The sequence below is a fragment of the Muscardinus avellanarius genome, assembly GCF_963383645.1.
Source record: "Muscardinus avellanarius genome assembly, chromosome: 10".
Classification (NCBI taxonomy): domain Eukaryota; kingdom Metazoa; phylum Chordata; class Mammalia; order Rodentia; family Gliridae; genus Muscardinus; species Muscardinus avellanarius.
This window is the reverse complement of record NC_137796.1, coordinates 3624339-3637626: the sequence shown is the minus strand read 5'-3', so window position 1 is coordinate 3637626 and position 13288 is coordinate 3624339. Positions and strand designations below refer to the sequence as shown.

Genomic DNA, 13288 nt, shown 5'->3' with positions numbered 1-13288 from the left:
TAGTTTAACCAATTCAGTCAACAAATATCTACTGTGCAGCTACTGGGTACCTGCCTGGGGGACCAGCCAGAAATAAAATCTACTGTAAACCCTGCTCTGGAGGGTTTCTAAAAAATATGAGTGGGCAGGGAGTGAGCTTGAGTAGTAGATACTCTGAGGTCTTGGGTTTGATACTCAGCACTGCAAAAATAAATAGATAAGTAAATAAATACATAAATAAGGACAGCCAGCCAGGCATGGCAGCACATGCCTGTAATCCCAGTACTTGGGAGGCCCAGACAGGAGGACGGCAGGTTCAAGCTTCAGCAATGGTGGGACTCTCAGCAACTTAGTGAGATCCTGTTTCAAAATAAAAAAATAAATAAAAGCTGGGCGTGGTGCAGTACTTGGGAGGTTGAGACAGGTGGTTAGCAGGTTCATGGCCAGCCTCAGCAGTTTATTGAGGCCATCTGCAATTTAGTGAGATCTGGTTTCAAAAATAAAAAATAAAATCGGACCGGGGGTATAGCTCAGAGGTGGAAAGCTCCTGGGTTCAATTCCCACCACCAAAATAAATAAATAACTGATAATAAAAAGGGCCGGGGGTGTAGTCCAGCAGTAAAATGCTCCTGGGTTCAATCCCAAGTAACACACAAAATCAAAGATAATAATGAGGACAGTCGACAATGGAAAGAACTAGAACAAAGCAGAAAGCCAGACAGAAACATGATGCAGAGGGACCTGTCCGCCCAGGCTTCCCCGCAGGGGGCGCAGGGGACCTTCCCCCTGAAGGAAGGCCGGTGGCCAGAGCTCTGCCCCGAGCCTGCGCTCGAGTCTGTCCACGCCGGGTCGCAGCGGCGGGGCGGGTGGTGAATCTGAAGGCGTTAGGTGACACGGGACCCGGGCGGCCCTAGGAGTGTCCTGGGTCGGCCGCACTGTGCACGCAGGCCCCGCCTACCACCATTGGCCGCGCCCCCTATCCTGATAAGCCCCGCCCCCGCGCAGGCTCCGCCCCACCTCTGCCGCCCGTCGCCATTGGCCGCGCCCGCGTCCCCCACCCGGCCCCGCCTCCGTCGCGCAGGCCCCGCCCCTGCCTCTTCCTCCTGTCGCCATTGGCTGCGTCCCCCCATCCCACTCGACCCCGCCTCCGTCGCGCAGGCCCCGCCCCTGCCTCTTCCTGCCGTCGCCATTGGCTGCGCCCGCGTCCCTACCCGGCCCCGCCTCCGTCGCGCAGGCCCCGCCCCTGCCTCTTCCTGCCGTCGCCATTGGCTGCGCCCGCGTCCCTACCCGGCCCCGCCTCCGTCGCGCAGGCCCCGCCCCGCCTCCCCCGCCCGCCGCCATTGGCGGAGCCGCTCCGCCCCGCTCGCACTTCCTGGGGAGCCATGTCCGCGCCGCGCTCGGGCCAGGGGGCTCCCGCGCCCCGCCGCCGCCGCGCCTCCCGCCCGCCGCCCGCGCCCTAGCGTCCCGGGTGGGCCTGCCCCGCCCCGCCTGCCGTCGGGACTCGCGGCGTGCGGGTCGCCGGGCGCACGAGCGGGGCCCCGCGTCCCTTTGTGCCCGGGCGGGGCGGCGGGGGCGCGGGCCGGGTCGGCGCGGGAGGGCCGCCGCCCCGCAGGTGCGACAGGTGCGGCTGTGCGCCGGCCCGCGGGCCGCAGGTGAGTGCGCGCTCCCGCCGCGGCCCCCGCCTCCGCCCCCCGCGCCCCGGGCCGCCCGGCCGCCCCTGTGCCCGCCGTTCCGCCCGCGGCCCCGGGACGGCGAAGGCTACCGGCCGCCGGGCGGGCTCCGGCCGCGCAGCCTTTCCTCCCCCGCCGAGGGCGGAGGCTCCCCCGGGACCCTCCCGGCCGGGACGTGGGCTCTGCTCCCTGTCTGCCGAAGGACCGTTTCCGCGTAACGGGATCCTCACTGTGGATGGCGATGGCCTTGACCCTTCACCTGCTTGCAAAAAGCACAGGAAGCAGCTGACACCCAACACCCCGGTAGAAAACCCAGACCACTGGCCCGGAGACAAAGGGGAGCCTCCAGCGCCCGGGAACTCTCTCTAGATATCTTGGCCTAGAAAAGAAAGCTTCTAGTATTTGACAGCAAATCTGAGCCCTGGCTAGGGCCGGAGGGGGGCGTGGAGAGAAGGTACCCGTGTTTTCTGCTCCTTGACCTTGGGTGAGCCCCTCAGCCACCTGAGGTTGGGGTGAAGGCACCCCAGTCGCCGAGGGCCTGAGATGAAAGAGGAAGTCAGGGCGTGCCTAGGTACTTGTCAATGTTGATTTTCCCTTTCCTCCTTGGTCCTCAAAACAATCTAGGGGCAGGCGGGAAGGGGGGGGGCACTGCTTGTCTTGGTCACAAAGTTGCTAGTTTATCCAGGCGGATGAAGTTGCCCCTGGGGAACAAGGTGTCCCTCCAGTGTTCCCATTAATGGTAGCAGTAATGCTAACTCCTTGCTTCATCGTTTTTTTAAATTAACAAAGGCTGTTTGTTCAGTAGGTAACAAAGTCATTCTTCTCTGTGACTCTGACTGCAAGAATTCCTCTCCCTCAATCCCCTTGTGAACCTAGCCCAGGTCCTTAGCTCAGCCCTTCCTCAGGGTGCCATCCCTGTCCTCTGAGCTGTGGCTGTCGGCGAGTTGCTTGGCATTTCCACCCTGGTAGAAACCCAACACTGCCAGTGCACCAGCCAGTTCTGTGGATTCGATGGCGAGGTCCAGCGAGGTGATAGGTTTGACCGGGAGGTTCAGGGAGGTTAACAACTTGTTCATGTTTATGTTCCAGGCAGGGCCTAGACCTCAGCAGAGGCCTCCTGCCTGCGGGTTTTCTCCCTCAGGCAGAAAAATCGCTCTGGCCTGTGGGGTTGTAGCACAGCTAAGCGTGGACGCGCACAAGACCTGAGGACAGTGTGTGTGTGTGTCTAGAATGAACCTCACACATGTTAGTAGACATCCCTGTGCCAAATCCTTGACCTCATCGTGGTGTTTGCAAAGGAGGGGTTTGGAGACATCTGGGCCTCACTGCGCGTGCACAGGTGAAAGGCCTAGGTGTGGAAGGTGGGGAGACCCAGGTTTGGTTGCCAGCTATTGATGAGCTTTGTGACCACATCTCTGTCCTCATCTGTGGCAGAGTCGTTCTGGAGTTAAAGCAGATGGCACAGGAACATCTCTTATCTCAGTTCCAGGGCTGTAATCTGGGTCCTGAAATACCTGTTATCATTTAACTTTGATCCAGCCAAAAGGCCGCTTTCCGATGGGTGGGTATTAGCCAGGTGTGGTGGTGCACACCTGTAATCCCAATACTTGGGAGGCTGAGACAGGACAATCATAGGTTCAAGGCCAGACTCGGCAATTTTAGCAACCTAGTGAGACCCTGTTTCAAAACAAAATATAAAAAGAGCTGGGGTATAGCTCATAGGTAGAATGCCCCAAGATTTAATCCTCAGTACAGAAAAAAAGGTGAGTTCTTGTGACTAGAGCTAAGTGCTATGATGTAGTCCAGTTTTAGATGATAAAGGAAAGGGGCACTAGTTAGATGTTGTAGACAGTCCTGGCACCTGTATTTCAGCTCAGTGTCAGCTACACCCTTCTCTCTCGTGACTTCCTGCAGTCTTGTCCTTGGTACCTGCCAGCAGTGCCCGCCATGGATGAACGACCTAGAGTGAATCCTTCCTTTTCTCGTTTTAGGCCGCGGCTTTACAATGGAGGGAAGCAGGCAGACACGCGTGTCCCGGCCCTACAAGATCAGCGAGTCGTCCAAGGTCTGTGAGCGCTCACTCCCCTCTCCTGCACAGTGCCTGGGAAATGAGGGTGCTCCCGGTGACCCCAATCTCACACGCTGACCATGGTCCGTTAGTGACGTCCGTCTCTCACGCCGAGCACCCGCAGACATGGGCAGGGAGCAGAGGGCGTCGTGAAGGCGGAGGCGGCCCACGGTGCAGGGGAGGTCTGCACACGATGGCTGGCGGTCCCCTTCTTCGGGGTGGCATCCTGAGCATCCTCCCCTGTGACAGCCTCACTCCTGTGTCAACTCTAGGAGGCTGGTGGGACAGGCTCAGATTGCTGTCCCTGTGTGGGCGCCGCGTCTCCAGGGACGGCCCATGGAGGACCTGGCCTGCGACCGTGGTTCTCAGGAGGCCCCTCTTCCTAGCTCAGGACTCTGGGACCCCGAGAGGGAGCCAGGATGGGTTCCCCAGGAAACTCTCCCAGCCCTGGTCAGGCTGGCCGCGTGGAAGTCACCGGAGGGATGTGGGGAGGGGTCTGAGGGAGTGCGCATGCCTGGCTCCCTCTGAGCCCTGGGAGGCGGGCGCTGCCTGAAGAGGGGGCACTCGTCTTACAATTACAAATGCTAAAAATGCCCCATTTTCTGTAAAAATGTTCCCTTTGAGGATTAAAATTTACAGTTGCCTCAAATCCTACATTCCTGATGAGGGCATTACCACCCCCAAGGGGGTGAAAATTGGTTCCCGGGGTGCAGAAGCCGCTTGCTTTCTGCGGGCATAGCACGCTAGGTGCACACGGCCCAGGCGGACAGGGCATGCCCGTGTGGGAGAATCCTCGGAAGGCTCCCGAGGGGGTGGGAGTAGATGGAGAGTCGCTGCCCTGGGGAGAGCAGCCTGCAGGCTTGAGGAAGGGGAGGAGGCGCTGCAGAGGCACATAAAGAAAAGCGGGGTGTCCTTGCAGAGAGGCTGCCTCCTGTTGCCAGCTGAGCTGACTGGGCGGGCTCCCGCCAAGCCCGGCCTTATCTCCTGTGAAAGCTCAGGAGGGTCCGGCTGCTGGCTCAAAGGAGCTTTGTCCCCAACCTTGGCTGCGGAGACAGTGTCGCTTTCTAAGTTTGATAGCACTGGAAATCTTTGTCCTTCAGCGCCGCGCTCCGCTCCGAGCTGGATGTTCACTCAATGGCGCTTTTAGGACCGGGCTCTCTTGCCCTTGGTGGACTGTATGTGTGTCTTTAGCACTGCGCGCCCTAGGCCTGAGCGCACCTTGCATGTCTAGACAGTAAGCACACCATGCAGCCAGCAGGCAGATGGGAGGGCACACTGCAGCTTTGGCTGCTCTGACCTGGGTAGAGGGGAAGCTCTGGTGCCCCTGGCTGCTTGGGCCAGCGGGGAGCCTCTGAGACTCTGCCAGCAGGGCCGGGTTGCTTGTGGAGCAGCCTTGCTGCAGGAGCACCCGGGCGGAGCTTCATTAGGAGGGAGGCTCCCTGCCTGCTGCCTCCCTCAGGCACTCACCTGGCCACCTGTGTTCTCTACCTGGCCTTGTGTGTGAGAATGTGCAGAAACAGGAAGCCAAGGATTGAACAGGGCGGGTGCCGGCAAAGCCCGCTGGGAGCCGGAGCTCCTAAGTGACCCGAAATGCCAAAACGCTGTGGCTTGCGGCCCTTTAAAATTGGGAGCTCAGCTTGCGATCCCAGTACCTGGGAGGCTGAGACAGGCTCACAGGTTGGAGCCTAGGCAAGTAGTGAGGCTCAGCAACGCAGCGGGACTCTATTTCGAAAGAATAGAACAAGGCTGGGGGGATAACTTGGAGATAGAATGCCCCCGGGTTCCATCTCCAGCACAGAAACAAATCGGGAACTCCTGTGCGCATGTTTTGAAAGTTGTCACCTGTGAGGCTGTGCTGCTAGGGGCAGGCTGTGGTCGAGGCCCAGGCAGAGGAGGCAGGATGTCTCGGGACACGCCAAGGTCACCCCCCTGCCTTCCCTGGCCCCTGGATCAGACGCCACATGCAGTGCTCTCTGGAGGTTCCCCAGTGCTCCCGGAGCCTGGGACAAGTGTGCCTCCATGTGAGCGAGGCTCCGCGCCCTGGCCAGCTCAGAGCCACCGGGGGCCTGCTGCTGGGGTGCTTCTTAACTTCCTTCAGCCTGTACCCCGAAAGGGCCAGTCCTTCCTGCTCCCTGAGGCCTGCCAAGTGAGGCCTGCCTGCCTCCCTGAGTAACCAGAATAAACAGACGCCCCCTCAGGAGGCGTCCTGGAAGAGCAGCAGGCCTGCCTTCTCTCCAGAAGAGCTGGGAGGAGCCTCAGGTAGCAGCTGTTGGGCCCTGCTCTCTCCTCTGATAGACAGTGACTGAGTGGACGTGGCGGGGCCACAGGAAGTACAGTGCTTTGCTCACAGAAGCAGCGAAGAGTGGATTGGGAGGGAGGAAGAGAGGACCCCCGCCAGGGCACTGGTAGAGAGGGACCTACAGAGAGCGGGGTGCAAGCCCGCCGCCATCTCTGCCCCTCCTCCACGCCAGCCCTCGAGGCTGTGAGGCTGGCCGGGTCTTTCCCCCTGAACAGGCAGGCTCTCCTGAACGTTTCTGAATGGTCTTCTCCCCGTGTTGAGTTCTTTTTTTCCTTTATAGTGAGCAGATACAGCAGAGTGCAGTGTCCCCGGCGTCCTTCTGGTTGCTCCTCCCGGGGCTCAGAACCTCTGGTCTGGTTCTCACACGTGTGGTACCTTCTAGAGGGGCACTCGGCACCCAGTCATTGTCTGCTGGTGAAGTGTTCTAGTGGGTGAACTCGTGTTGCCCACGTTGAGCTTCTGTTCCAGTAGAGCGCGCTGATAAGGGCTGACCCGCAGGCCGGGCGCGCGGGCCTGTGGGGCAGACACTGGCCAAGTTTCTCGGTCTTTCCACCTCTGTGCTCCTCACCTGACGGTTCGAGGGTCCGCGGCAGGGCGTGTGGCGCGCACAGCAGGGCGTGTGGCGTGCCATGAGCCCCCGGAGGGCTCGCGAGCAGCATCTCCTTGGCTGCAGCACGTGGCAGAGCCACACTTCTCAAAGCTGGACCCCAGGGCAGTGTAGTTGACTGTGTCATCTGCCACCTCCTGGAACCGAGCGGTGAAATGGGGCTGCGCCTGTGTCGTGACCGTGCTGGGCACCGAGTGAGACGGGCGAGCCGTCGGCCTTAGCACGGAGCCTTGCTGGGAGAGGGCGGGCACGGCGGCATGGCTCCTCAGGCTTGCGCTCCTGCCACGCCTGTCTCTGAACTCCCTGAACCTGGGTGGTCAGTACCCTCGGCCAAGTAGCCAGATGAGGGAAAGGCCCAGGGAGGGGCTCAGCTTCCCTGGGACGGCACAGCCAGCACACGGCAGTCCAGGGCTCAGCCCAGAGTCCCCTGAGCCTAGGGCCTTTGCCCAGCCGCTGCACTTCAAACCTCTGTGCCCAGGCCTGGAAGGAGGGAGTAGGAGGAGAGAAGGAAAAGAAAAGAAAGCTTAAGCCGGGCGTGGTGATGCGCACTCCTAATCTCAGTACTTGGGAGGCTGAGACAGGAGGATCGCAGGTGCCAGGACAGTCTCAGCAAGTAGCGATGTTCTCATCAAACTTGGAAAACACTATTTTCAAATAAAAATAAAATAGGGCTAAGGGTATAGTTTAGAGGAAGAATGCCCCTGGGTTCAATTCCAGCGCCACCAAAAAAAAAGAAAAAAAAAAGCTTTCAGCAACCTAGCAAGACCCTGTTTCAAACAAAAAATAAAAAGGGCTGGGCATAGCTTGGAGGTAGAATGCCCCTGGCTTGGATCAAAAAATGGAAAACGAAGGAAGTAGAGAAACAGCACCTCGTAGAAGACGCACCCTGGGTTTCATGCTGGTCTCTTCCTCGTGCCTTACCTCAGATGCCGCCCCCTCCCCCGGGTTGGCAGGGCCCCGCAGGCGGCAGCTGCATCCTGCCCCTGACGCGCCTTCTCTGTCCAGGTGTACCGCTGGGCCGACCACTCGACCACCGTGCTGCAGCGGCTGAACGAGCAGCGCCTCCGGGGCCTCTTCTGTGACGTGGTCCTCGTGGCCGACGAGCAGCGCGTGCCCGCCCACCGCAACCTGCTGGCCGTGTGCAGCGACTACTTCAACTCCATGTTCACCCTGGGCATGCGGGAGGCCTTCCAGAAGGAGGTGGAGCTGGTCGGCGCCTCCTACGTCGGCCTCAAGGCCGTGGTAGACTTCCTGTACAGCGGGGAGCTGGCGCTGGACGGCGGCAACATCGACTACATCCTGGAGACGGCGCACCTGCTGCAGATCTGGGCGGCGGTGGACTTCTGCTGTGAGTACCTGGAGCAGGAGGTGAGCGAGGACAACTACCTGTACCTGCAGGAGCTGGCCTCCATCTACAGCCTGAAGCGGCTCGACGCCTTCATCGACGGCTTCGTCCTGAGCCACTTCGGCACGCTGTCCTTCACGCCCGCCTTCCTGCAGGCGGTCTCCATGCAGAAGCTGTGCGTGTACCTGAGCAGCAGCCAGGTGCAGCGGGAGTGCGAGCACGACCTGCTGCAGGCCGCGCTGCAGTGGCTGACGCAGCAGCCGGAGCGCGAGGCGCACGCCCACCGGGTGCTGGAGAACATCCACTTCCCGCTCATCCCCAAGAACGACCTGCTGCACCGCGTCAAGCCGGCCGTGTGCTCGCTGCTGCCGCGGGAGGCCGGCTGCGAGGGCTTCATCGAGGAGGCGGTGCGCTACCACAACAGCCTGGCGGCGCAGCCCGTCCTGCAGACCAAGCGCACGGCGCTGCGCACCAAGGAGGAGCGCCTGCTGTTCGTGGGCGGCGAGGTCTCCGAGACTTGCCTGGAGCTGAGTGACGATAACTGCTACCTGGACGCCCGCAGCGAGCAGTGGGTCAAGGAGACGCCCATGCCGGCCCGGCGGAGCCACCACTGCGTCGCCGTGCTGGGGGGCTTCGTCTTCATCGCGGGCGGCAGCTTCTCGCGGGACAACGGAGGGGACGCGGCCTCCAGCCTTCTTTATAGGTATGACCCCCGCTGTAAACAGTGGATCAAGGTGAGAGCAAAGCCAGCTTGTTTCTTTTCTCTTGAGGCCTCTTTGCTTTCCTTGACCTAGCCTTGACTTCCCCTTCCTCCTCTCGGGCCTGGACCACTGTCCTTCTCACGAGGTGTGACCATAAAGCGATGCCCCTCCCGGTCCGTGCTCTGCTGGGAGAGCCAGGGCCACGGCCCCTTCTGAGGGTCGCCGTGGTGGACTGCACGGGTGGACCTGGCCCACGCCTGCTGCTACCACTGAGCCACAGCCCTTGAGCGCCCGAGCTGTGGCCGGTCGGACTGAGGGACCGAGTACTCAACCTCCAGTTGCGCTTGGGCAGAAATGGCCACGCCGGGCTCCTGGCTGCCGGCTTATAGCTCAGGCGAGGCGCCCTGTGCCTCGGGCGCTGCTTTGGCGGAGCTTTGGAAGCTGCTTCAAGGGGGCCGAGCACCCCCCACCCCGGCCCTGCGCAGGCCCAGGGCCTGATGCTGGGGAGAGCAGGAGCCTGCGCGTCAGACCCGGGTCAGCCCAACGTGGCCGAGGCCTCGCTGGGCATCTCAGGATGGAATCTCATGGGTCGCAGCCATGTTGACTGACACGTACCCGGCTTAGGGACGGTACCCCCGCTTTTGCAAGTCCTCTCCAGACCACCACCTAGGAGAATCCGTCCCAGTCTTTATACTCACACCTCCGTATTATTACTTAACTTGGTGTTTTTCTGAGCTTAACACTCAGAATGGATTCAGTTTTATGCTCAAGATATCTAACCCAGGCGGGTGTGGTGGTGCATGCCTATAATCCCAGCCACATGGGAGGCGGAGGCAGGAAAATCTGAAGTTCAAAGCCAGCAACTTAGCCAGACCCCGTCCCAAAAAAAAAAAAATGTTTATTTTTGGTGATACTGAGGATTGAACCCAGGGGCATTCTACCTCCAAGCTATGCCCCCAGCCCTATTTTTTATCCTTTATTTTGAAACAGGATCTCACTGTGTTGCTTAGGGCCTCACTAAGTAACAAGGCTGGCCACGAACCACGATCCTCCTGTCTCAGCCTTCCAAGTACTGGGATGACAAGCGTGCACCACCACGCCCAGCTCAAAATAAATTTTTACAGAAGGGCTGGGGTGCAGCTCAGCGGTAAAGTGTTGCCTAGGTGTGAGGCCCTGAGTTAAATCCCCACCTAGCCCCCGGGCTGGCAGGCCACTAGAAGCAGGCTCCAGCTTTGGCGTCCGTCCCCGAGCTCTGGGATGGTGGCAGCCCGGATGCCTCATCACATGCGGGACATTCATTCATGTGTTCCGCTGGGATTATTGGAAAAGGGAGTGGGGGGCTTTAACTTCCCTGGAGCACCACTTTCTGCTCTGTTAACATGAATGGCAGTCCGCATTAATTTTCTTTAATATGGGGTGGAGATAGGAAGGGAAAGATGGATTTCTCATCTCAGAGGATTGCTGAGCAAGGCGGTGCTAAACTGTGTGCCCTCTGGAGCCCTAGTCCACGAGGTTGACCATGGGGCCAGACATGTTTGGAAAGCCATGTGCCCCGACCCCTCTTGGAGATTTGAGCGTCTTACAGAGACCTCAGGGGCTCAGAGCAGCCCCACCCAGCGGCCCCTCTGCTCCGGCCGGGCTCCTTTCTTCCAAGCTCATGGGCCGCCGCTTGCCTCCTGGGCCGTAGGCTCAGCAGACATAGTGGAGAGCGCGGCTGTGACGGCGCGGCCCTGGGCTTGAGCAAGGAAGGACAGGTGTGTCGCCTCCACAGGTGGCCTCCATGAACCAGCGGCGCGTGGACTTCTACCTGGCCTCCGTCGAAGACATGCTGGTGGCCGTCGGTGGCCGGAACGAGAATGGTGCGCTCTCCTCGGTGGAGACCTACAGTCCCAAGACTGACTCCTGGTCCTACGTGGCTGGCTTGCCAAGGTGATGAGGGTTCAGGCACCAGCCCTTCCCGTGCGACCCTTTATGGGATAAAGTCAGTCTACTCGCGCTCTGGGTATTTCGGCATCCAGTTCTCAGGGGTTTCCTGGCTAGACATCGCAGCGGAGACAGCCCAAGGGGCGTGGGCCATGGAGGTGGGGAGCGGGCTCTGGTGTCACATGGTCAGGGTGGAAGTGTCTGCTCTGCTGCTCACACAGCAGATTGGAGCAGATTTGTCCCCCAGTTTTGAGTCTGTTTGGTTCAAGAGCTGTTGAGAGTATCGAGCCATGGCAGGAAGGGCTTTCCTGGACAGTCTGCTGAGTCTGGGCAGGGGAGCACTGTCTGATCCTCCCCATCTGTGCCTGCCCTGCAGCATCATGGGAAGGCTGGGTGGGGCGCTGCTGACACCCCAGGGAGGTGGAGCAGCCCTTCCGCCCTCCCTGAGCCCTGGGCCACAATCTGCAGTGTCACGCTGGCAGACGGAGGGCTCCACGTGCATGGCCGGTTCCCCGCAGCCGCCTTGCTGTGACAGGCGCCCAGGTGTCTCGGGGAATTTGTCCCCGAGAGTTAGAAAAGTACGCGGGGTACAGGTGTACCTGTGTTTTGTACTTTTGTTTTGTGTGTGTGTGACACACTAGAGGTTGAGCCCAGAGGCTTTCTCCCTCCAAGCCATTGCTCTAGCCCTTTTTATTTTTGTGTTTTGAGACAGGGTCTCCCTAGATTGCCAAGACCCGCTAAGTTGCGGAGGCTGTCTTAACGCTGCAGACCTCCTCACAGCTTCCCCATGCTGAGAGCCCAGGCTCGTGCTCCACCGTCACAGTCGGACCTGAGTCCTAGTCCCTCAGTTCCTAGACAAACAATCGCCTTCACATCCATGGTCCAAGAAGCCTCTGAGTGGCCGGCACTCCCCGCCCCACGGCAGCCCTGCAGGCCTGGCGCCGGGTGCGCTGAGCCCGGGGTACCCACAGAGCCTGGCGGGGAAGAGGCAGGTCCCCTGTGACCGTCACCTCGACCAGGCGACAGCGAGTGGAGCAGGCAGTGGTGTGAGTCCGGCCTGCGCTGGGCCAGCCAGAGCCCTTGGTCCCCCTGCGTTGAGGCCCTTTATCACCCCGTTCTCCAGATGGAGAAGTCAGGCCAGGGAGCGTGCAGAGCATCTGTGGTCACCGCTGTCCCTGCGCCAGCCAGTGTGATTTAAGTACACAGACGCTCCGACAATTACATTATTCTTTAGCGATTCACATGGCTTTGCCAAGTCGGAACGTACGCCGTCCTGGATGCAGTGACCCGTGCGTGCCTGACCGTTTCTATCCTAGACACGTTTCTTCTTTCACACACTTCCTCACTGGTACAGTGGGGCCTCTGCGGCTTGCCCTGTGCCCCTCGCCTCCCACCCCGTGCCCCTCCCTGCACCCTAGGTCCCTGCTGCTCCAAAGCGCAAGACCTTGTTCTCTGGGCCTTTTTCTTTTCAATATATTTAGTGCTTTGAGGAGTTTTAGGATTATAGAAAATTGCACAGAAAGCACACGGGTTCTCCAGGCCTCTCCTCTCTCTGAATTCTTCACAGGAATTCTGTGAGCTTCATTGCTGGAAGCAAGTGCTGGGAGCTTGCTATCAGCCGCACGAGCGTCCAGCCTGTGTGTCTTTAGCCTGTCCCCTGATGGGTTTTGACAGATGCCCTCCCAGCTGATTTCTCGGCCTCCAGCCTGGTCTCCCCAGTGTCCTGTGGCTGGAGTGGCGCCCTTTCCTTCAGCTGGCAGGCCATGCGGTCAGGTGTTGGTGCCTAAGTAGCACCTTGCTGGCATTGTTTCTGGGCACTAGAGCGGGGAGGCAGCCCTGTTACCTGCTGAGTGTCCCAGGTGAGGGATGGAGAGTTGGGGGCAGGAGGTTCGAGGCCCCTGCTTTCAAGCTCTTCCCCGTCCGATGGCGGCTGGCGGGGGCCCCCAGGTTTACTCCCGTCCTCGCGGTCCCCCGACGGGGAGGCTGCCCCGCTCCACAGGGCAAAGGTGCCCGGCTGGTGGGGGTGAGGCTTGGCACAGCGCTGAGCCGCCTGCCCTCCGTCCCCGCAGGTTCACCTACGGCCACGCGGGCACCATCTACAAGGATTTCGTGTACATCTCGGGGGGCCACGACTACCAGATCGGCCCGTACCGCAAGAACCTGCTGTGCTACGACCACCGGACGGACGTGTGGGAGGAGCGGCGGCCCATGAGCACGGCGCGCGGCTGGCACAGCATGTGCAGCCTGGGCGACAGCATCTACGCCATCGGCGGCAGCGACGACAACATCGAGTCCATGGAGCGCTTCGACGTGCTGGGTGTAGAGGCCTACAGCCCGCAGTGCAACCAGTGGACCCGCGTGGCGCCGCTGCTGCAGGCCAACAGCGAGTCGGGCGTGGCCGTGTGGGAGGGCCGCATCTACATCCTGGGCGGCTACAGCTGGGAGAGCACTGCCTTCTCCAAGGCTGTGCAGGTGTATGACAGCCAGGCCGACAAGTGGAGCCGCGGCCCCGACCTGCCCAAGGCCATCGCCGGGCTGTCGGCCTGTGTGTGCGCGCTCAAGCCACCCCTGGAGGAGAAGAAGAAGAAGGGCAGGGGCCGGCGGCACCAGGATGGCGCCCAGTGACCGCATGGAGACGCGCAGCCCCCAGGGCTTTTTCTATTATGATTCCTGGTATTTCTATGATATCACAGTAA

General features: G+C 60.4%; 2 protein-coding genes across 2 annotated transcripts in view; both read left to right on the top strand.

Moving 5' to 3' along the window:
• Positions 1–3654: 3654 nt before the first annotated feature.
• Positions 3655–13217, top strand: KLHL36 (kelch like family member 36; the record flags this gene model as incomplete). The annotated part of the gene is made up of 4 exons (XM_080703139.1): positions 3655–3714; positions 7629–8702; positions 10441–10598; positions 12662–13217. The coding sequence occupies 4 exons, from the start codon at positions 3655–3657 to the stop codon at positions 13215–13217; spliced, it is 1848 nt and encodes a 615-aa protein (XP_080559265.1).
• A 4-nt stretch (positions 13218–13221) lies between these two features.
• Positions 13222–13288, top strand: part of USP10 (ubiquitin specific peptidase 10) — a gene marked incomplete at both ends in the record, with an annotated part of 80501 nt that continues 80434 nt past the window's right edge. Inside the window, 1 exon segment of the mRNA XM_080703453.1 lies at positions 13222–13284. Coding sequence (XP_080559579.1) covers positions 13222–13284 — 63 coding nt within the window.